This window comes from Pelodiscus sinensis, chromosome 1, assembly GCF_049634645.1.
Source record: "Pelodiscus sinensis isolate JC-2024 chromosome 1, ASM4963464v1, whole genome shotgun sequence".
Classification (NCBI taxonomy): Eukaryota; Metazoa; Chordata; order Testudines; family Trionychidae; genus Pelodiscus; species Pelodiscus sinensis.
The window spans coordinates 239,865,340-239,886,425 of record NC_134711.1 but is presented as its reverse complement, the minus strand read 5'-3'; the positions used below and the strand labels follow the sequence as shown (position 1 = coordinate 239,886,425).

Below are 21,086 nucleotides of genomic sequence, written 5' to 3'. Positions count from 1 at the left end.
ACACAAAAAATGACGAGGTTAGTTAAAAATTAGAAGGTAGAGTGACAAAAGTAAAATCCCTGCAAGCTGCTTAGAAGCTTTTCAAAGACACTACAATATAGGCCCAACTTCAATGTTTACTCCAAATTAAAAAACACAGTAAGAAAACCAAAAAAGTGCCACTGTGGCTTAACAGCCAAGTAAAAGAAGCAATGAGAGATAAAAAGGCATTGTTTAAAAAGTGGAAGCTAAGGGGGGATGTTAGAGGCCTATAAAATCATGACTGACTTCTTTGTTTCAGTCGTCACAGAGAAGTCTGATGACTAACATAGTGAATGCTAGTGAGAACGGGGTAGATTTAGAAGATAAAATAAAAAAGAACAAGTTAAAAATCACTTAGAAAAGTTAGATGTCTGCAAGTCACCAGGGCCTAATGAAATGCATCCTAGAATACTCAAGAAGCTAATAAAGGAGGTATCTGGGCCTTTAGCTATCATCTTTGGAAAATTATGGAAGACAGGAGAGGTTCCAGAAGGAAGAAAAAGGGCAAATATAGTGCCTGCCCATCTATAAAAAGGGAAATAAGAACAACCCAAGAAACTACAGACCAGTCAGTTTAGCTTCTGTGCCAGAAAAGATAATAGGGCAAGTAATTAAGGAAAACATCTGCAAACATTTGGAAGATAATAAGGTGATAGGGAACAGCCAGCATGGATTTGTAAAGAACAAATCATGTCAGACCAATCTGATAGCTTTCTTTGATAGTATAACGAGCTTTGTGGATAGGGAAGAGGCAGTGGATGTGGTCTACCTAGACTTTAGTAAGACATTTGATACGGTATCACATGATATTCTTATATTCTTATCAATAAACTAGGCAAATACAACTTAGATGGGGCTACTATAAGGTGGATTGCATAACTGGCTGGATAACCGTTCCCAGAGAGTAGTTATTAATGGTTCACAATCCTGCTGGAAAGGTATAACAAGTAGGGTTCTGCTGGGGTCTGTTTTGGGACTGATTCTGTTCAATATCTTCATCAAAGACATAGATATTGGCATAGAGAGTACGCTTATTAAGTCTGCAGATGATACAAAGCTGGGAGGGGCTGCAACTGCTTTGGAGGGTAGGGTCATAATTCAAAGTCATCTGGACAAATTGGAGAAATGGTTTGAGGTAAACAGAATGAAGTTTCGTAAGGACAAATGCAAAGTGCTCCACTTAGGAAGGAACAATCAGTTTCACACATACAGAATGGGAAGCGACTGTCTAGAAAGGAGTACAGCAGAAAGGGATCTAGAGGTTATAGTGGACCACAGGCTAAATATGAGTCAACAGTGTGACACGGTTGCAAAAAAAGCAAACATGATTCTGGGATGCATTAACAGGTGTGTTGTGAACAAGACACGAGAAGTCATTCTTCCTCTCTATTCTGTGCTGATTAGGCCTCAGTTGGAGTATTGTGTCCAGTTCTGGGCACCACATTTCAAGAAAGATGTGGAGAAATTGGAGAAGGTCCAGAGAAGAGCAGCAAGAATGATTAAAGGTCTAGAGAACATAACCTATGAAGGAAGACTGAAAGAATTGGGCTTGTTTAGTTTGGAAAAGAAAAGATTGAGAGGAGACATGATAGCAGTTTTCAGGTATCTAAAAGGAAGTCACAAGGAGGAGGGAGAAAACTTGTTCCTCCTTGCCTCTGAGGATAGAACAAGAAGCAATGGGCTTAAACTCCAGCAAGGGAGGTATAGGTTAGACATTAAGAAAAAGTTCCTAACTGTCAGGGTGATTAAACACTGGAATAAATTGCCAAGGAGGTTGCGGAATCTCCATCTCTGGAGATATTTAAGAGTAGGTTAGATAAATGTCTATGGGATGGCCTAGACAGTACTTGGTCCTGCCATGAGGGCAGGGGACTGGACTCGATGACCTCTCGAGGTCCCTTCCAGTCCTAGTATTCTATGATTCTATGACTGGTGTGGAAAAAGTGAATAAGGAAGTTATTTACTTGTTTCCACAACATAAGAACTAGGGTGTCACCAAATGAAATTAATAGGTTGCAGGTTTAAAACATTCAAAAGGAAATTTTACTTCACGGAGCACAGAGTTAACCTGTGAAACTCCTTGTCATATGATGTTGTGACGAGCAGGACTTTAACAGGGTTCAGAAAAGAACTAGATAAATGCATGGAGGTTAGGTCCATCAATGACTATTAGCCGGAATGGGTAGGAAAGATGTCCCTCGCCTCTGTTGGCAGAGGCTGGAAATGGATGACAGGAGAAGGATCACTTGATAATTACCTGTTCAGTTTACTCCCTCTGGGGCATCTGGCATTGTTCCCTGTTGGAAGACAGGATGGCCCTCTGGTCTGATCCAGTATATCTTTCACAAGGAGGTCATTTTAACATTTCTTATTGACAAAAGTTTTCTAATTATTTGCCAGTGTAGACATAGCTTAAGCTCCTACCCTTGCAAAACAAGGTTAGCATCATTAGAGGTAGGCTATAGGATCCTTAAAACTAATAGCTTTTCCCATTGAATTTTCAAGTGTGCACAAGGAAGTTCTTAATCTTCAGAGCTCTTGTATTGCCTTCTTGTAAGTTTTTTTCACACTCCTGATGCATTAAAGCAATAAATATTGCTTTTCCCCCAATACAAGTTATATATTTTCTCTCAATAACGAGGTGGCTACATACTGTGTTCATAATATTCTCACATAGGAACTCCTCTTTATACACCACTAATAATATGAAAGGAGAATTTTCCCTTCTGGGAAAAAAAGTGTCTAGAATTCCTGGTTTTTTGCCTGTCTCCTAGAGCTGGAAGGGACCTTGAAAGGTTATTGAGTCCAGTCCCCTGCCTTCACAGCAGGACCAAGTACCATCCCTGACAAATTTTTGCCCCAAATGGTGTCCTCAAGGATTGAGCTCACAATGCTAGGTTTAGCAGGCCAATGCTCAAACCACTGAGCTATCTCCCCCTACTTTTGTCATTAAAAAAAGGAGTACACCTTAAAGGCTCAGAAATGAGACGGCATATAAAAAACTGATTTTTCCCATCAGTAGCATTTATACCAAAGGAATAACCATGTTCGGTTTTTAAACAATATTCTGTTTAAAGGTAAATATTATTCAGTCTTCTGAAGTTGTTAATAAAATCAATCTCTTTGTAGAATTATTTTATTAAAAGAAAACTAGGAGGCTGTACCCCCTGCTCGCTACGCTCGCCAACCCCCCTCTCTCTGTAGGTAGGCAACCCCTACCTACCTGGGCTGAGGCCATGCCAGCCCTTGCTTTTCCCCCTGACCCAGGCCGCCCCAGCCCTAGCTCTCCCCCACCCCATTGAGGCCACCTGTCCTGGCTCTTCCCCAACCCCCAGACTTAAATCTACGCTCCTCCCAGCCACGAGGGAGAGCTGAGGCCACAGCTAGAGCCCTGAGAGCTAGCCTCATCTCTGCTCCCGGCAGTCGGGGAGGGCTGAGCCCTGGGCCTGCTTTGTTGTCCCATGGACAGCCCGGGCCTGCTGCTGGGGAGAGGAGCCCAGCCACAGCTAAGGCTGCTGTCCACGTGGTGCTGGCAGAGCCCAGAGCATCTGAGCCCAGGAGGAGGTGGAAGTCATGGCCTGGAACTGGGGGCAGAGTGACATGTTGATGTCACTCTATTGTCCTGCAGGAAAAAAAATTATAGAGAGAGACAAAATGAGAGAAAACAGCTGGTTTTGTTGTTTTGTTTTGGGGGTTTTTTTTAAGTTTTTCAGCTTCTCTGACATCAAAGTGTCCCCCTGCCAAACTACCTTAAGGATAGGTGCCTCACAACATTTTAACTTCCACACTCATAACAGCCCTTCCATGAAAGGCCTCTCTGTCCAAATATTCATCTAAGATAATAGCCATATAAACTAGTTAGTTGTATGTTTTAAAGAATTTCCAGTGGTACCTTGCAAGCCATGCTTTGAACAAGATTTATTATGATTGCATAACATTACTGACAACAATAGTGCAAACAATCCTTTTTTATACAGCATCATACTGAGCACCCACACTTTCATCTCAGGTTAATGGGTCTACACCGCACCTCTGAAAATCAGAGTGCAAGGTTTGGTTCATCTGATAATTGTTGTGCTTTTTCTCCTGCACTATTGATTGTGTCTTTCCTTTTCTTGCAGGAGAACGAGGCCCAGTTGGTGACCCAGGAGCTGACGGAATTCCAGGCTTTCCTGGCACTTCAAACATTTCAGGAATACCTGGTGATATGGGTTCCCAAGGTTTAGATGGAGTGCCAGGTAATATATGCCCTGCATGGATTAGCTGATGCAGAGCAAATATTAAAATATTTAATACAGATGTTTAGCAATGTCTGTTACTGAGATATATATTTTAGTTCTAATTAAGGAAAGTATCACAAGATCTATGATGGTACTCCTTTGATGACAGCTCTAGCAAACCCTCCACAGACTCCTTGTCATATAGTGCAAACACTTGACAAATTGCCTTAGTTAGATTCTGAATCAGCATTTCTTCCTCGATTCATACTTTTCCCGAATCCAAGTTTTAGGACTTTTCTAGACTTGCACATCTGGGCTGTTGAATAGTAAAAACCAGGAAAAGAAAATACTATGAAGGGGCCTTTATTGTTTCTCTTTCCGTAAATCCTACTTGAGAAACTTTGACTTAAAGGCCTAATGTAACTAATTCCTTCCATGCTATAGGCTATCTCAGTCTAACAACAGGACCACAGAATGGATAGGGATGGTGTCTCTGACCTCTGTTTGCCAGAAGCTGGGACCGGGGATGGATCACTTTGCACTAGGCATTGACCACTGTCAGCAGGCAGGATACTGTGCTATTTGGTCTATTGGTCTGACCCAGTATGGCTGTTCTTATGCCTCTTGGGTCCTGCAGGTATTAGCCCTCTTCCCACCCTGGGTTCAGTGATTAAAACCTGGCAAGAGATTCATGCTTCACCCTGTTAATTTTCCCCCATGTCCATACTACCTGTCCTGTCTTTCAACACTAATTCCAATCTAAATGTACTCACACAGGCTATCCAGGGCCTCAGGGCAGACCTGGACCCCCAGCTCTACCAGGAAGCAAAGGAGAAGAGGGTCAAATAGGTGTGCTTGGAGAAGATGGTCAAAAAGGATCTAGAGGTGACCCTGGACTACAGGGGAGACCTGGAATTTCAGGGTACCCTGGACCAAAAGGTACAGCTGAAAAGGACACTTTTGTAAATAAATGCTTATTTGTTGCTACAGTAGATGCTAAAATTGATAATTAATTTGTATTATCTGTGCGGAGCTACAATCATTCAAATGTGTCATCTTGCATTAAAGGCTATAAAGGTGCGCAAGGTCTCATGGGCTCTCTTGGCTTTGTGGGAGTATCTGGTGACAGAGGGCCCACTGGACCCAAGGGCGACAGAGGACAAACAGGTGAGCAAGATCCTTCAGGTGCTATCCTATTTCAGTTATTAAACAATAAACTTCTCAGTAGCTACCACACCTGCCTTCCTGCTGAACCCATGACTACATGCCTGAATCAACTTTGGGCCAGTTGTGAAATTTGGCTCCCAGCTACAATTGATTTTACTGTATAAGTAAGTCAAAAGGTCCAGCTCCAAACTCTAGCGGCTTTTCCAAATCCTTTCAAATGACACCCACACAAAAACTATAACACCTTCAGCACTAGCCCACCAGAGTAGATCAAGATATTTGGAAATGTAAGCAACCTTAGGCCTTACTAATATAAACTCTCATGTATCTTCCTTTTCCCAAAAACCTATAGTGCTATATCTTATTCTAGTTTTTTACAACACTTCACATCACAACCTACACTCAACCCACTATTCTGCCTTTTTATTCCCTTTGTTTCCTTCTACTCATCTATTTTTGCCTGTTTTTACACAATCCCATAAGTCTGGAATGATTTCCCTGCCTTCCAAGAAACCAAGTGACCTCCCCAAACTTTGAAAATTTCAACCCCAGATCTGCAGCTGAACTTTATGGCTTAGGGTACATCATCTCTCATATTTATAGTACTCTCAAATGTCCAGCCTCAGTACCTCACTGAGTGATAGACATAGTGCACACCAAAGAAAGGGAGGTATACTATCTGTAAACTCGTTCACTCTTTCTTTTTATAATTCAGGTATTGAGGGACCTCCTGGATCTCCTGGGCTGCCTGCAGTCCCTCCAAAGCTGGTCACTCAAAAGGGTGCAACAGGCCCACAAGGAAAAATAGGTCCCCCAGGAATGCCTGGTGAGATGGGGCCCCATGGTCCACCAGGTGACCCAGGTAGGAATTTTGCATTACTCCTGAAGTGTAGAGCTGCTCAGAATAGAACTTCTATAGAAGTAGTGCTGGGGGGTTCCCAACCTATTAATTTTAAATGAAATTGAAGTCACAAGGGAAAGAATTAATTTTTTAACTGCTACCCCTGAAAAATCAATCCTGACAATCAAAGTGAAGCTGTGCAGCATGCACATCTTCACCAGCTGCAACTTAATTGCATGTCTCTGTGATCCCCATAAACCCCACACTAGTTCTGATTGTCATCTTAGATGAAGCCAAACTGACTCCATTAGCTGAGATATACATATACCAGAGCGCAAAATCTGACATTGCAGCTGAACTTCATTTAACAGTTCTGTTGGTGATACTTTGAGCTGAATTCCATTCTTCTCCTGGGCTACATCTAGGCTGGCATGATTTTCCACAAATGCTTTTAACAGAAAAGTTTTCTGTTAAAAGCATTTGCGAAAAGAGCGTCTAGATTGGCACGGATGCTTTTCCGCAAAAGCACTTTTTGCATAAAAGCGTCCGTGCCAATCTAGATGCGCTTTTGCGCAAAAAAGCCCCAATTGCCATTTTAGCCATCGGGGCTTTTTTGCGCAAAACAGTACTGTGCTGTCTACACTGGCCAAGAGGGCTTTTGCCTGAACGGGAGCAGCATAGTATTTCCACAAGAAGCACTGATTTCTTACAGTAGGAAGTCAGTGTTCTTGCGGAAATTCAAGCGGACAGTGTAGACAGCTGGCAAGTTTTTCCGCAAAAGCAGCTGATTTTGCGGAAAAACTTGCCAGTCTAGACACAGCCCTGTAGTTTATATGGAGTTTGCAGCGGTAACAGGCATTGGTGCTAACTCCTGCCCTGGCTGGAAGGTTCTCCCTCCCCCAATGCTCTGTCCCAGTCCTTCCCCAAACCACAACTCTGCCTCTCCCCGGGCGTGCTCCAAACCCACCCACACTCTAGCCCTTCCCCTAAGCCTCCATCCTGCCTTGCCTCTTCCCATCCATCCCCCAGCACACTATGTCCTCACTCCTTCCCCTCACTCCTGAAGCCTCTGAATGCTGCAAAACAGCTTCTTTCAGGATGGCAAGGCCACCAGTGCATGACTGGAGCTAGGAGGGAGGGAAGCCGAGAGAAAGCTTGGCTGCTGGTGGGTGCTAAGCATCTGCTAATTTTTCCTAGTGGGTGCTCCAGCCCCAGAGCACCCATGGAGTCAGTACCTGTGGTAATAGGCAAAAGAAATAATAGAATTATGGAACCCAATCTTGCTTCGTTTCTTAGGCAAAATTTGCCATTAAAAATTCAGTGAGGAACTTGGTCTGGGTAAGCAACACACTCTCTTGCTTTTATTTAACTGACATACTTTGCAGGTATGACTGATCTGCTGCGTAATTAGGGGCTGGGTTTCCATGGTAATTTGTCAGAACAGAACTGTACTTTGGGTGTATTCTTTTCTGTACTTAAAAAAAAAATCAAACATGTCTGATCATGTTGAACTTGGTGGTTTTAAGGTTTTAGAGGCCCACCGGGTAAACCAGGGTTCCAAGGAAGAGGCGGCATATCAGCTCCTTCAGGTTTCAGAGGAGATCAAGGACCATCAGGTTTTCCGGGTCTGGCAGGCATTGAGGGTAAGTGATATTGCATTATCATTTTTTCTTTTCTTTTCCCCATTTCACACTGTAAATCTTCTGTTAGCATATTATCTTTTTATAGTTGTTAATCCTTCTGATGCAATGCTTATATCATATTCCTGTGCTTTTATTAGGTTTGCTGATGAATAGTTTTAATAGAAATAGTTTTAAACTGTCTTTAAAACTAAGGGTACGTCTACACGGCAAGCTTATTTCGGAAAAAGCTATTCCAGAAGATATCTTCCAGAATAGCTTATTTTGAAATAGAGCGTCCACACTACAGGGAAGCCTCCAAATTAGTCCGAAGCAGGCTCCCCAAATGTGGACGCACTACCTCTATTTAGAGCCTCCAGGAGGCACTGGGGAAGAATAACTTAGAATGGCCCTAGTGAGGAGCTATTTCAGTATAGCAGCAGTGGAGCGTTTGCGCACACCCTCTTTCGAAAGAGTTTTTTCGAAAGAGGCGTTATTCCTCATGAAATGAGGTTTACCAATGTAGGAAAAAGCCCTCCATTATTTCAGTTTTCTTTCGAAATAACATAATTGCTGTGTGGATGCCAGGATTGTTTCCCAGAATAATAGTGCAATGTAGACGCACCCTAAGTATCATAACTAGATCTCAGTGCGAATGTTTTCCATGAACATTCCCTCAATTTTTGAATTAATTTGTTTTAATCCTTGTGCTCCTTCTGTACTGGCTTTCAGTAAACGTGCCAGCAATAATGTTTTACCAACAGGAACGTTCATGGAAATAGAAAATTCATGCAGGAGGTAAACGGATGAACAGTTGTAGTACAAGTGTTTGTGAATGCGTCTAGTTAAGAACCAGAAAGATTACTATATGAATTAGTGAACAAATACAAATCAGACCAGACCAGATAAGAATGTAAAATAGTGAATATTTTCAGAGAATTGTTCACAATCACTTCATAGGGTAAAATGTCAACCAAAAAATCTGACAGGTAATTTTAGATGAAAAATAAATTTTAAAAGAAAATCACTGCTTGCCTATACTGAATGAGCAGAAAGAGGCTAAAGTTATCAGAGAATTATTTGTGAATTATTTGCTCAGCTATAGTATTAAATCTCATTGTATTAAATGATCATACAAACTGATCATTTAATGATTTGCTCTGGTATTTTTCCAGGAATTGAAGTTAGAGATGATTGACCTATAATTCCCCAAGTCCTCCTTGTTCCCTTTTTTACAGATAGGTACTGTGTTTGCCCTTCTCCATCTTCTGGGACCTTTCCCATCCTCCTGGAGTTCTCAAAGATAATAGCTAAGGGCACGTCTACACCCCAGGGCAAAAGTCGAATTAAGATACACAACTTCAGCTACATCAATTGAGTAGCTAAAGTTGAAATAGTTTAATTTGGCTTTTAACACTGTCTACACACTCTTCCTTCAACTTCCCTTACTCCTCATGAAATGAGGGTTACAGGAGTCGAAGAAAGAAGTATTCCAGCTTGACATTATTTTGAAATAATGTGTAAATGCACATTTTGTTATTTCAAAATAACATCAGTTATTCCAAAATAATGCTGCTGTGTAGACGTGCGGTAAGGATTCCAAGATTGCTTCAGGTCATCATTAATCTTGTTTTTAATCAATGTAGGCACGGAGGCGTCTTCACTTTGTACAAGTAATCAGTTATTAGCTCTCCTTCTGTCTAAGCAGAGGACCTACACTTTTATTTGTTTTTCTCTTTATCTCAATGTATTTAAAGAACCCCTTCTTCTTCCCTTGTATGTACCTTGCCAGATGTCACATACTTTGTGCCTTAGACTTTCCGATTTTGTCCCTACACACTTGGGCTGTTCTTTTATACTCCTTATCAGTTTGACCATGTTTCCAGTTTTTAATGACCTGAAAATCAAAAACAAATCTTTCAAAGTCCTGAGGAAGCCCTGTTGGCCTCTTAATATTCTTCCTATCTTTGTTATAATAGTTTGCAATTATGCCTTTAGTATTATCTCCTTGAGGAACTGCCAGCTCACCTGGCCCCCTTAGATTTTCTTCCAGTAGGACCTTACTTATCAGCTCTGCTTTTTTGAAGTCCATTTTCCTTATTCTGCTGCCCTCACTCCTTCCTTTCCTTAGAATCATGAAATCGGGTATGTCATGATCACTGTCACCCAAATTGGCTTCCAGCTTCAGATTTGCCACTAATGCCTCCCTGATGGTCAGGATAGAGTCTAAAATGTCTGTCCTCCAGTTACTCTTTGTCTCTTTCCATTTATTGTCTCTTTCCATTTATTTCCCCGAAGGTGAACCAGGCCATCCAGGTAACCCTGGGCTACCAGGTATGCCAGGTCGCAGTGTTAATATTGGGTACCTTCTGGTGAAGCATAGCCAGTCTGAGCAAGAGCCAATGTGTCCAGTTGGTATGAATAAACTCTGGAGTGGCTACAGTCTACTGTACTTTGAAGGACAGGAAAAAGCACATAACCAGGACCTTGGTATGTATATGGTTCTTTGAAAATGTCAAAAGATAAGATATTAATTTGATTTTACAACTCAAAACTAGAGGTATACACCATTAAAGCCATTTCTTGGAAATTTGGACTTTGGCACATATTACGCTAGGATGCCTAGAAATGACTGCAGATTGGACTTTAATTCCATTCTTCTATCTCCTTCTGGAAGTGGTTTCTCCAGATCACTACTGAAGTTTGAGTGGGGCTATAATACCCCAGTTAAATGTTACTGAAAGAGCTTCACTGATGAATAATTTATACAGGTATACACAATAAGCTACAAATAAAATCTTGAATGTGCACAAACTAAAGATTTGTGATCGGTTTTGGTTGTTTTTTTTCCTTTGCAGGGCTGGCTGGATCCTGTTTGGCTCGCTTTAGTACCATGCCTTTCCTCTACTGTAACCCTGGGGACCTCTGTTATTATGCAAATCGAAATGATAAATCCTACTGGCTCTCAACTACAGCACCTCTTCCAATGATGCCTGTGGCAGAAAACGAAATTAGACCATATATCAGTCGTTGTTCTGTCTGTGAAGCCCCAGCTGTTGCAATTGCTGTGCATAGTCAAGATGTGTCTATTCCACACTGCCCTGAAGGATGGCGCAGTTTATGGATTGGATATTCCTTCCTTATGGTATTTGTTCTTTTCAATATTCAATACCAGTGTTACACAAAGTTAAATCAAGCTTGGGTCCCAGCCGTTGGCCAAGTTGTTCAGGTTTAGGTACGGGTGTCCTAAAAGATACTGAATCTCCCTATGGAAGCAGAGAGGAGAAATGTGTGAGAAAATTGCTCTCTCCCTTATCATAAATGACTGGGACAACAGTTTCTCTCCAACCAGATTACTATGCAAAGTCTGGAATGAATATGTTCCAGGTGGCAAGTTGTACTTGACAGCAGAAGATAAGATCCACTTTATGTGGTAGAGAAAATGAACTCTCCGAACAAAAAAGCTGCTTGAGCTAAGAATATAAATGTCACCGAGAGTGCATGCACTGAGGTGGGGAGCAGGGCTGGACTGAGGCATGGGCGAGCTGGGCAGCTGCCCGGGGTGCCAACCGATGGCGGGCGCCTGATGGCAGCTGTAAGGAGCGTGCGGCATCCCTTACAGCTGCCATCAGGCGCTGGGCACCCAGCGCTGTGCCCACAGCACCAGCCAGCAGCGCCCTTCCCCCCACAGCCGTGGGGCCCTGCATGGCCCGGCGCGCGCGCCAGCAGCAATAACCAGGCCAGGCTGGGCCACGCATGCGCCGTGAGCCCCGGGGGCAGGCCCCAGGTTGCGCACCAGCAGCCATGGCCGGGTCACGCATGCGCCCAGGGCGCCAAAAGGGCTCGGGCCGGCCCTGTTGGGAAGGGTAGCCCAATATGCTATTGTCAGAGAGAGAGAGAGAGCGAAGAAAAGGTAATAGGTCTTTCAAGAACAATGGTAAGCAATTGATCTGATAAAATCACTGACCTGCACAAAAAAAAAAATTAGATTGTCAGTCAAAAATACTAATAAGTATGTGAAGATTACTTTTAACAAAAAGCTATATTTAAGCAACTCTGCAGTTCATGGGTTTCTGGTTTGCCCCAGCTTTCAAACTGAAATGTATTCATCCTTAGACCATATAGCCCTTATGGTAATAGGAGCCATACAATGAAGGTAAGGAGCTTCTATTTTTAAGTTGCCCTTTTTTTGCAAAACGACTATAGCACCAATCCACATGGCCCAATCCTGCATTCTTTTCACACCTGAAAATATCACTGGCATGTACAGCCCCACTTCCTGCTTAAGAAATGCAGAATTCAGACCAGAATAAGTGAGGTCTTGCCAGGTACATATAATACATTAGATCAGTGGTCCCCAACCTATAGAGGCTCCCGGGCGCCCGGGGGCAGGGCCACTCATGCGCCAGGCACCCGGGGCGGGGCCACTCACGTGCCAGGCGCCCGGGGGGTGAGGCCACGCATGTGCTGGGCGCCCGGGGGCGGGGCCACGCATCCTGGGGCACGCCAAGGGTGGAGATGCCCTTGCACCCGGCGCCGGCATGTGTCCCAGGGCCGGGGCCGCCCGAGCGCCTTGTGCTGTGGGCTCGGGGCCGGTGCCACCACCCGAGCCTCATGCCTGGGGCCGGCACCGGCGCCGCGCACCCACATGTGCCTCAGGGATGGGGCCACCCGAGCGCCGCGCACCATGCGCCGGTGCGTGTCGCGCGCCTGGGGCCGGCACCTCCAGTGCGCCACGTGCCAGGAGCGGGGCCGGCCCAGGTTGTCGGCGGGCGCACACAAATGCCCCGGCGGGCACTATGGCGCCCGCGGGCACCGCGTTGGGGACCACTGCCTTAGATATATGTCTGACCAAGACTAAGATATTACAAAGGCACTCTGCTAAGCATGGTGACCGGTGCTGTGTAAACATCTGGACAGACAGGAACACTTGTGTTCAAATATCATCTCTCCTACAGATTTTATTTTTGACCTTCTGAAAGTTATTTAGATAAAACTGGTCAGAAAATGTATTTTCCTACCACGAGAAATGTCTCCAAAACAAAAAAAGCTCTCGCTTTCATTGACATTTTCCAGAGCATTGACATTTTCCATTGTCTATTAAGCAACCACCAACCTAAAAAGTTTTTTTTCCAACCACAGAAATAAAAATTTAAAAATGTAAAAAAAAACCTGCTTTAATGGCGCCAATGAATGATCACCTCCAGCCAACAGAGGACAGCCACCCATTCTTATCTGCATGAAGTACTACTGTTCAGGAGATTCTTCTCTCTCTCATCTGAGAGAGGTGACAGGAGTGTGGGCTAATTCATTAAAGTGGTCTCAGTCTTTCTAGAACAGGGCTACTCAACACACGGCCTGCGGCGCCTTGAGCCACTTCCTGAGCTGCCTACCTGCCTGATTGCTACTGGCCAGTGGGGGAGGGGACGGCAAGAGGCGGCAGAGCCTCCCCAGAAGCAGAGCCGCATGGCATGGCTCTGATAAAAGCTGCGCCTGAGCAGGAGCTGCCAGCCGGCAGGAGGTGCGGGGGCGGCAAGAGGTGGCGGAGCCTCCTCACAAGAGCAGTCATATGGGTGGAAATCGGGTAAATATTGCATTTTATTAATATCAGCAGGACTGACTTAAATGGGCCCTGTGTGTTGTGTAGTCTTGCCTTAATCTTTATATTCATGCCTATCAGTGTGAAAGACACTATTTATATATAGTTGCATAGATACTTGCATATATATGCAGCCGCGCTTAAGTTGTGGCCCTCTGCATGTGCTGTGGGTATCACTGTGGCCCCTGGGGCTTCCAAATGTAAGCAGGAGAATGGTCCCGCTATTGTGGGGAACTTTCCTGGCTTCTATACTACCCCGGTGAAATGGACCAGCGAAAGGATCTGAGTCCCCACTCCTACTTCCTTTACCCCACGGCCTCCCTTATCCTGAGGGCTCCTCCTCCACTCTCCTGAGTAGCAGAGTCCTCGAAACCCCCACAAGGCTGGGCCCAGGTTTCCTGGGGCTTAATCCCTGACCTTGTAGTCACTTGGGGCAGGGGCTAGGGTGTCCCCACTCCGAGGTGCTCTCTTCACGCTGCAGGCTTTCTTGGCCCAGTGATCATTTCATAAAGTTCAAAGCAAATACAATGTATTAAACATCAACTGATTAAAGAGAAAAGAATAAGAAAAACTGAGACTGGTTAAATGAGAACACACAGTCCTGCTCTGAAGCATGGGGACATCAAAACAGCAGTCTGCAGAGTGTAAGGACAGTTCACTGTCTGTTCCTTATAGGTCCCTTATAGATCCTGGCTGTGCTGCAGGGGGGCTGCAGGCTGGACACGCTTGCTCTGGCAGTGACCACACGGCCCCAGGCTCTCAGTGGCAGGACCCCTCTCCAGTCTGGCCTGCAGGGCCTCTTGGCTGGTGGTGACTCCCTGCCCAGCGCCTCTCCCCCCACTTTGCTGGTCCCAGCTGCTCACCACACCCAGCTGCAGGCTGTGCTGCTTTGCCAGTCTCCAGCTCCTTGCGATGCTTCTCTGTCCCTTTTGGCTCTCTGAGCACTGCCAGTCTGCTGCTCCACACAGGGTCTGCACTCCTTGGGCTGTGTGTGCCTGGCTCTGTTGCTGCAGGACTGCCTCTCCACACAGCTTGCTCCTCTTAGCTCTCTCTTCTTCTCCCACAGACCCAGAAAAATCCCAGCTCACAGGGAGGACGGGGCCTGGCCTCTTACTTTCCTCACCGGCCTGTCCAACCTATCAGTCGGGCTGAGCAGGAGTGTTGGCTGCTTTCCATTGTCCCTGGAGTCTGTCAGTCTCAGGGCCCTGATTTCTCATGGACCCTTCCCCTTTTGATACTGAGAGCTGGCCAACCAAAAATCCCACAGAGTCTTAGTAAGGGGCTAACAGTCCCCTTACACAAAGTTGAGTAGCACTGCTCTAGAGCTCAGGATGAGATCCTGGTGTACAACTTTGCTCCTCTGATCGGATGGAATTCCTACCACTAGTCAAGCTCATCTGGGTGGGGGAATAGAACTTTCACCAGGGTCCAGTCCCAGACTGGAAGGAGGTTCCCCAGTAACTAAGAACTATCACAGACCTCACCACTTTCTGCACCATGTGCAAGGCACATTTCTTTGGTCTTGCCTTCTCTAACATGCACATGGCAGCAGGCATCATCCTTATATATAAAAAAGGACGCTACCAAAACAAAACACCAAGCTGTACATGCTTCCAGGGGCAGATGACCATTTTGCGGGGCCCCCCTTTGCCACGGCGCATGCACGGGGCTTCTTGAAGCACGGGGCCCGGGGCGGCCGCCCCGCTCGCCCTGCCCTATATCTGCCCCTGAATGCTTCTCCCTTTGTGGAGAGGGCGAATGAACAAGCTCTGACAGGAGTTAGCCACCTTGAAGAGGTGATAAGCCGGGTATTAAACCTATATAGAACTGCGCATCTCACAGAAGTGTTGTGAGGCTTGGTTAAGCTAAGTGTTTGTAAACACCTTGTCTAAGTTCTAAGCATTCCTGGAGAGAGAGCTTCAGGCTTAGCAACAAGAGGTTGATTTCCCAGGACAAAGTCCTTTTGCTACCAAGCGAAGTGCCAAAAATTAAGTTTTACAGGAGAAAACTGTTTAGTGTCCTGATCTGTGTCCACTAGTGATAAGTGCACTAGTGATCCAGCAATGGCTAGTGGCATGATTATACAGTGTAGGTTTTTTGAATTCTGTAGAATAAGACATGTAATACGCTATGGTCCTGACAGTCTCAAGAAAGGCATATTCAATGTGATGATGTTACACTACCACTTCCTTGGTTTCAATAAAATGGCAGATTAGTGTCAGTGTAAGGGATCTGTCCCGCAAAGCGATGAGAATAGGTCAACCGGACCCCTGCTGAAGTTGGTAGGACTTCGGTGTGCCTGGCTGGATCCTGTTGCAGCCTCAGAGTCCTGGTGAAAAGAAATCAGATTTCCTTTTGAGCACATTAGCAGTTGCTAGATCATTAAGAAAGCTCAGAATGTTTTCTTGATTGATTCTGTTCAGGATAAGCCTGGATCACATGAGTGTCACAGGCTGCAGCTGTGATTGAAGAAATGTGAAGGCAACTTCACAAAAATCTAACTGTGAAGTCATCATTTCCCTGGAAGTAAATGACTTAAATTGAGACAATGTCCTTTCTGGTTGAAATGGGAAGAAACTGTTTTTTCTTTGTGATACTGTCTAATATCTGTTTTGTGGGCATTGATTCTTTGGCAAAGTGTCTGAGACGTTTGTCCAATGTACATAGCAGATGGACCTTTCGGCACATGATAGCATAAATTATATTTCTGGATGCGCAGGAATATGTGTTCTTGATCTTATAACTCACTTGGTTAGGTCCAATAATGGTATCAGCAGAGTGAATATGTGGATATTAGACAGGATCACAAAGAAAAAACAGTTTCTTGCCATTTCAACCAGAAAGGACATTGTCTCAACGACTTGATTACCCTCATCCTGCTTCAAAGTCCTTTTAAGACTACACTTGAAAGAGAATCCTCTGAACTGCCATTCATGCTTAAATTCGACACTTTACACCTAAGCTTAAACAAAGACATCAATTATCTTACCCATTACAAAGATAGCTTCCCCAATTATCACCTCTAATATTATTAGCTCACAGACATTTACCTCCCCCCCCCCATCCCGCTTCTGTTCTGAAATTTGATTTGTCCTTTTCATATGTGTTCGTTTTTTTAATTGTATCCTTTGGTATATATGGTTGTGACAATTTTCTTCCACTATTTGATCTGAGGAAGTGGGTCTGGCCCACGAAAGCTCATCACCTAATAAACCATCTTGTTAGTCTTTAAAGTGCTGTTAGTCTTTATAGTCCTGTTCTTAAAGAGGTAAGTAATGATTACATGTCAGTTTTGCTTACCTATGCCATTTGAAGAGTGTGGGTTATACAATGAACATGACATAACGTACCCTGTTTGATACAAATGTTAATTTGTTTTACGGATAGGGGAAAACCCTTTGATTAAAACAAACAATTTCCATTCTTTTAATATAGCTTATGAATGTGTGAGATATAGTAAATTGGTTGATTAGCAAATTCTCTCTCTGCTGCAAACTCATAGTTGAAAATTTTCTCATCCGTCTTCAGTGCAATGAAATTTTAAATGTCTGGAGTAAATTAACTTAAATAGGTTTAAAATGGATAATGTAGATAAACTGGTTGGCTAAGGATCTTATTCTACTAACTTTAACATGAGCATGAGGTTTGCAAGACTAGCCCTTTGTAAGCCTCAGTAGGGAACTCTTACAGGTAATAGATTTAAAAGTCATTCTACCCTTGGTCTCCTTTCTCTGCCACCCATTGTTTATTGACAGTATTGATCTAGGCAGTAATTTGCACAGCCCTGTCCTATAGCTAAGTACTACCTTCTTTGTGTCTCATAGCACACTGGAGCTGGTGATGAAGGTGGAGGACAGTCACTGGTTTCTCCTGGGAGCTGTCTGGAAGACTTCAGAGCTACTCCTTTCATTGAATGCAATGGTGCCCGAGGAACCTGCCACTACTATGCAAACAAGTATAGCTTCTGGCTTACCACTATTAACCAGGAATTCCAGAGCTTTCCCTCAGCAGATACGTTGAAGGCAGGTCTCATCAGAACTCATATCAGCAGATGTCAAGTCTGCATGAAAAATTTGTAAAAAAAGAATAATAATAGTAATAATCCCTAGCTGTAAAAGGAAAATGTTTCAACAATGTTCGAAACCTTTAGAAAAAAAATCAGTGGTGCTTATTTAACTTATTACCTCAAAAGCTGAATGAAAAGTTGATTGAGAAGTGTCTGTAAAAACACAAAACACTTATACCAAATACTGGCTGCTCCTCCCAGAATACACTATATTTTGCTCATCTAACACCATATTATTTGCTAATTGAGTCAAACTTGAAAACCAAAAAAAGCCCACAATACCTATCCAATTACTAATCTAACAGTTCTCTTGGGTATATCCATTCTCTAACCTGTTTAATGTAAATATTAAATTAAATGTACTTCTTCTCTTAGCAATAAACTAACAGGCGTAGTTCATATTAATTAAGTGGTAACATACAATAGTAAAATGTAAGTGCTAGCATACCATAGGGCTAAACTCTGGGAAATATTCATAGATCGGAGACCCAAGCCCTGCCTTTGAACTTACCTTTTACTTTAATAAGAACTAATGTCTGGGCACTTACAATGGAAAGAGGTTGTTTTAAACTCCCCATACCTTTGCCATTCTTTTTGCCCAATCACTTTTACCATCAGAGATTTCATAAATATTCTGAATTATCTCAGGTAGCCACATTTATTATTATTCTCTTCTTGCAATGAGAACAGTTCATTACCAATGGCAGCATGTTACTTCACAAACTTACCACATTTTCCCCACTGTATTCCACATCCCAGAATAACTACCGTGGGCCTTGCTCCTTTCTGTTGTGTGGCACAGGATAAATGTCCACGGGATACACCGATCCACAAGCAGGAGAGAAGTGCTTTCATGCTAAAGTGCCTCGTGCTTTCTTCCTTTAACAGCCATGCAATATACAGTAGAAGCTCTGTTAACTGGCATGTGGGAGATTATGATGGGTGCCAGTTAATCAAAGATTCTGGTTTACCAAGAGTTCTATTTTACCAATGGAACACCAGTTTTCAAAGAATTAGAATACAATAAAATGAATGAAGTATAAACCAGTATATCTGTACTCTCTAATCTCGTAGTAGCACTCAGTGCTTGGGTTCTTACAGCGCTCTCAGTTATCTTACAACACCACCTATAACTATGTTCTACACCCAGATCACTAAAAATACACTTAACACAAACTGTACTGGCCACAATCTAATCTTCCTTTGAGTCAGAAGCACTTCAGGATCTTGCAGTATCTCAAGGTCATTATTATCAACATCAGTTATCACTGTAAATGTAGAAGGTAGGAGACAGGGTCATTACAGAATCAGCCCAGTGACACACCCTGGAAGCTGCTTTTTTGAATAAATCCCTGGTTTCAGCTGGTTTACTTTGCTTCTGCCTCTTTTGCATAAAAGCAGAGTGCAGAATTTGCAACTGCATAATGTGCTGTACAAGCACTAGATTGAAGATTTGTATTGGGAGATGCCAGTTAATTGAGCTTTCTGGTTAACTGAATGCTAGATGGCAGAGCTTTTCCTATACTTAATTACATTGTGTGGCTAGGGTGCCACATGAATTTGGTTATATGGTTGTGGAGCAGTCACTCTACAACATACTCCCCTGGAAAACTAATCCTATGTGATTCCCAGCTGAAGTTGATATTACTCAATACAGTCTCATCTTCAGGTCTGCAACCTTCAACCTATCAACTTCATCTGTGACGCAGCATGCAGCTGGAGGATGATATAATATAACCAAAAGCTTCAGAGGGGTAGCTGAGTTAGTCTGTAACTGGAACACATAAAAAAACAACAAATAATCTAGCAGCACCTTAAAGACTAACAGAACATGTAGATGGCATCATGAACTTTTGTGGGCACAGCTCACTTCTTCAGATGATTGGAGTACTGAAAGTCCAGATCAAATAATAAATAACAGAAGGCAGGGGAGAAAAAAAACCCAGAAAATATTGAACAATCCAGTTCACTATTTTTTTCCTCTCCCCCCCCCCCCCCCCCAGCCTTCCCTTATTTATTCTTGGATCTGGACTTTCAGTACTCCAGTCATCTGATGAAGTGGGTAGTACCCACAAAAGCTCATGATGCCATCTACGTGTTTTGTTAGTCTTTAAGGTGCTGCTAGACTATAACATAACCAGTGAGGTGTACTGCTAAGAAGGGCATGTGGAGGGGCTGGAAGTCACTTAGAGGGGTTTCTTGCAGTTTTTCTTTAAAAGCTCTAGAAATGGGTACAAGATCTGCTGAGTATCCACAGAGTCTGTCGCTGGGTAGCCTCTGCCTCCCGCAAAAGGTCTACTCAGTTTGCTACTAGGGATGTAAAAATGCATTTATTTAAGTAACCATGTAACCGCTGAATTTGCAAGGGGCAAGAGGCTCCCACCTACCACCCTGCACTGCTGTCTCTGTATCATCTCTCTCCGGTCATCTGAAGAAGTGGGCTGTGCCCACGAAAGCTCATGATACCATCTACATGTTTTGTTAGTCTATAAAGTGCTACCAGACCATTTGTTGTTTTTGCCTGTACAGACTAACTCAGCTACCCCCTGAAGCTTCTGTATCAGAGGCAGAAGTGTGGGTGAGGGAGGCAGGAGTGATGTGTGCGGGAGCCAGGACAGGCAGCTCTGCAGGAGCCCATATGTTTGGAGAGCCAGCTTTTAAGCCAGCTCCCCATGTGCACTGGTTCCCACATCCCGTTCCCCCTCTCCCCTCTTCATGCTGCTACCTCTGCTATAGAGGCAAAACCATGGAGAAGTGGTTCTGCGGAAGCCAGCTTAAAAGCTGACTCCTCACGCATACTGGCTCCCGCCTGCCCCTCCCTTACACTGTTGCCTCTGATACAGAGACAGCAGTGTGGCAAATAGGGCCTGCATGTAACCATGAATGTTAATCAATGAGTCCAGGCTCAACATTGTGTACATGGTTACACTTTCACACCTCTATTTGCCAGTCACAAAAATGAATTGCTTTTTCCTGTAGAAAGAAAACATTATACCCAGAGGTATGCTATATCCCTCATGACCTGAGAGAGAAGAAAGAACTAGATAATGATAACTCCCTTGCATATTTTCTTGTGAGGCTCTTATGCAGCATAGTAATGAGCATGATAAATACTATTACATTTAAATGTTTTCATCAAGATTTTTTGTGGGGAGGGGAGCTACATTTATTAGCAAGGGTCAGAAGTACTATGTACACTTAGTGCACTGGCTTGAAAATAATCTGTAGTTATCTCATCAGTTTTAACTTCTCCTTATACAGTTCACCTTTCCCCTTCTTCAGTTATTGTTTTCTAATTGTGATCCCTTGTTGCTGTAATTATCTTAAATAAATATTTTTCTATACCTCTATTTGTTGATTGTTTCAGTTCTCTATACATATGCCAAGCTCTCTCATATTTGCACAGCTTACTTTAATAGCTGTTAGCTTGGATTTGTTTGGTTTGGGATTTTTTTTTTAAAATGAGTATCAAAGCCAGTGTTAATTTGATACTCATTTTAAAAATGAGTATCAAAGCCAGGAGAAATATCAAAAGGTAGCCAACGGGCTTCTT

General features: G+C 43.6%; 1 protein-coding gene across 3 annotated transcripts in view; it reads left to right on the top strand.

Annotated features, from left to right (window-relative positions):
* COL4A2 (collagen type IV alpha 2 chain) overlaps positions 1-20,883 on the top strand; it is a 248,234-nt gene extending 227,351 nt beyond the window's left edge. For all 3 annotated transcript variants that reach the window (XM_075918575.1, XM_075918574.1, XM_075918576.1), the window contains exons 40-47: positions 4,143-4,259; positions 5,019-5,180; positions 5,310-5,408; positions 6,124-6,270; positions 7,776-7,892; positions 10,167-10,358; positions 10,727-11,013; positions 17,292-20,883. In XM_075918575.1, coding sequence (XP_075774690.1) covers positions 4,143-4,259; positions 5,019-5,180; positions 5,310-5,408; positions 6,124-6,270; positions 7,776-7,892; positions 10,167-10,358; positions 10,727-11,013; positions 17,292-17,546 — 1,376 coding nt within the window. In that variant the 3' untranslated portion in view covers positions 17,547-20,883. The remainder of the gene's footprint in view (positions 1-4,142; positions 4,260-5,018; positions 5,181-5,309; positions 5,409-6,123; positions 6,271-7,775; positions 7,893-10,166; positions 10,359-10,726; positions 11,014-17,291) is intronic.
* Positions 20,884-21,086: the final 203 nt, after the last annotated feature.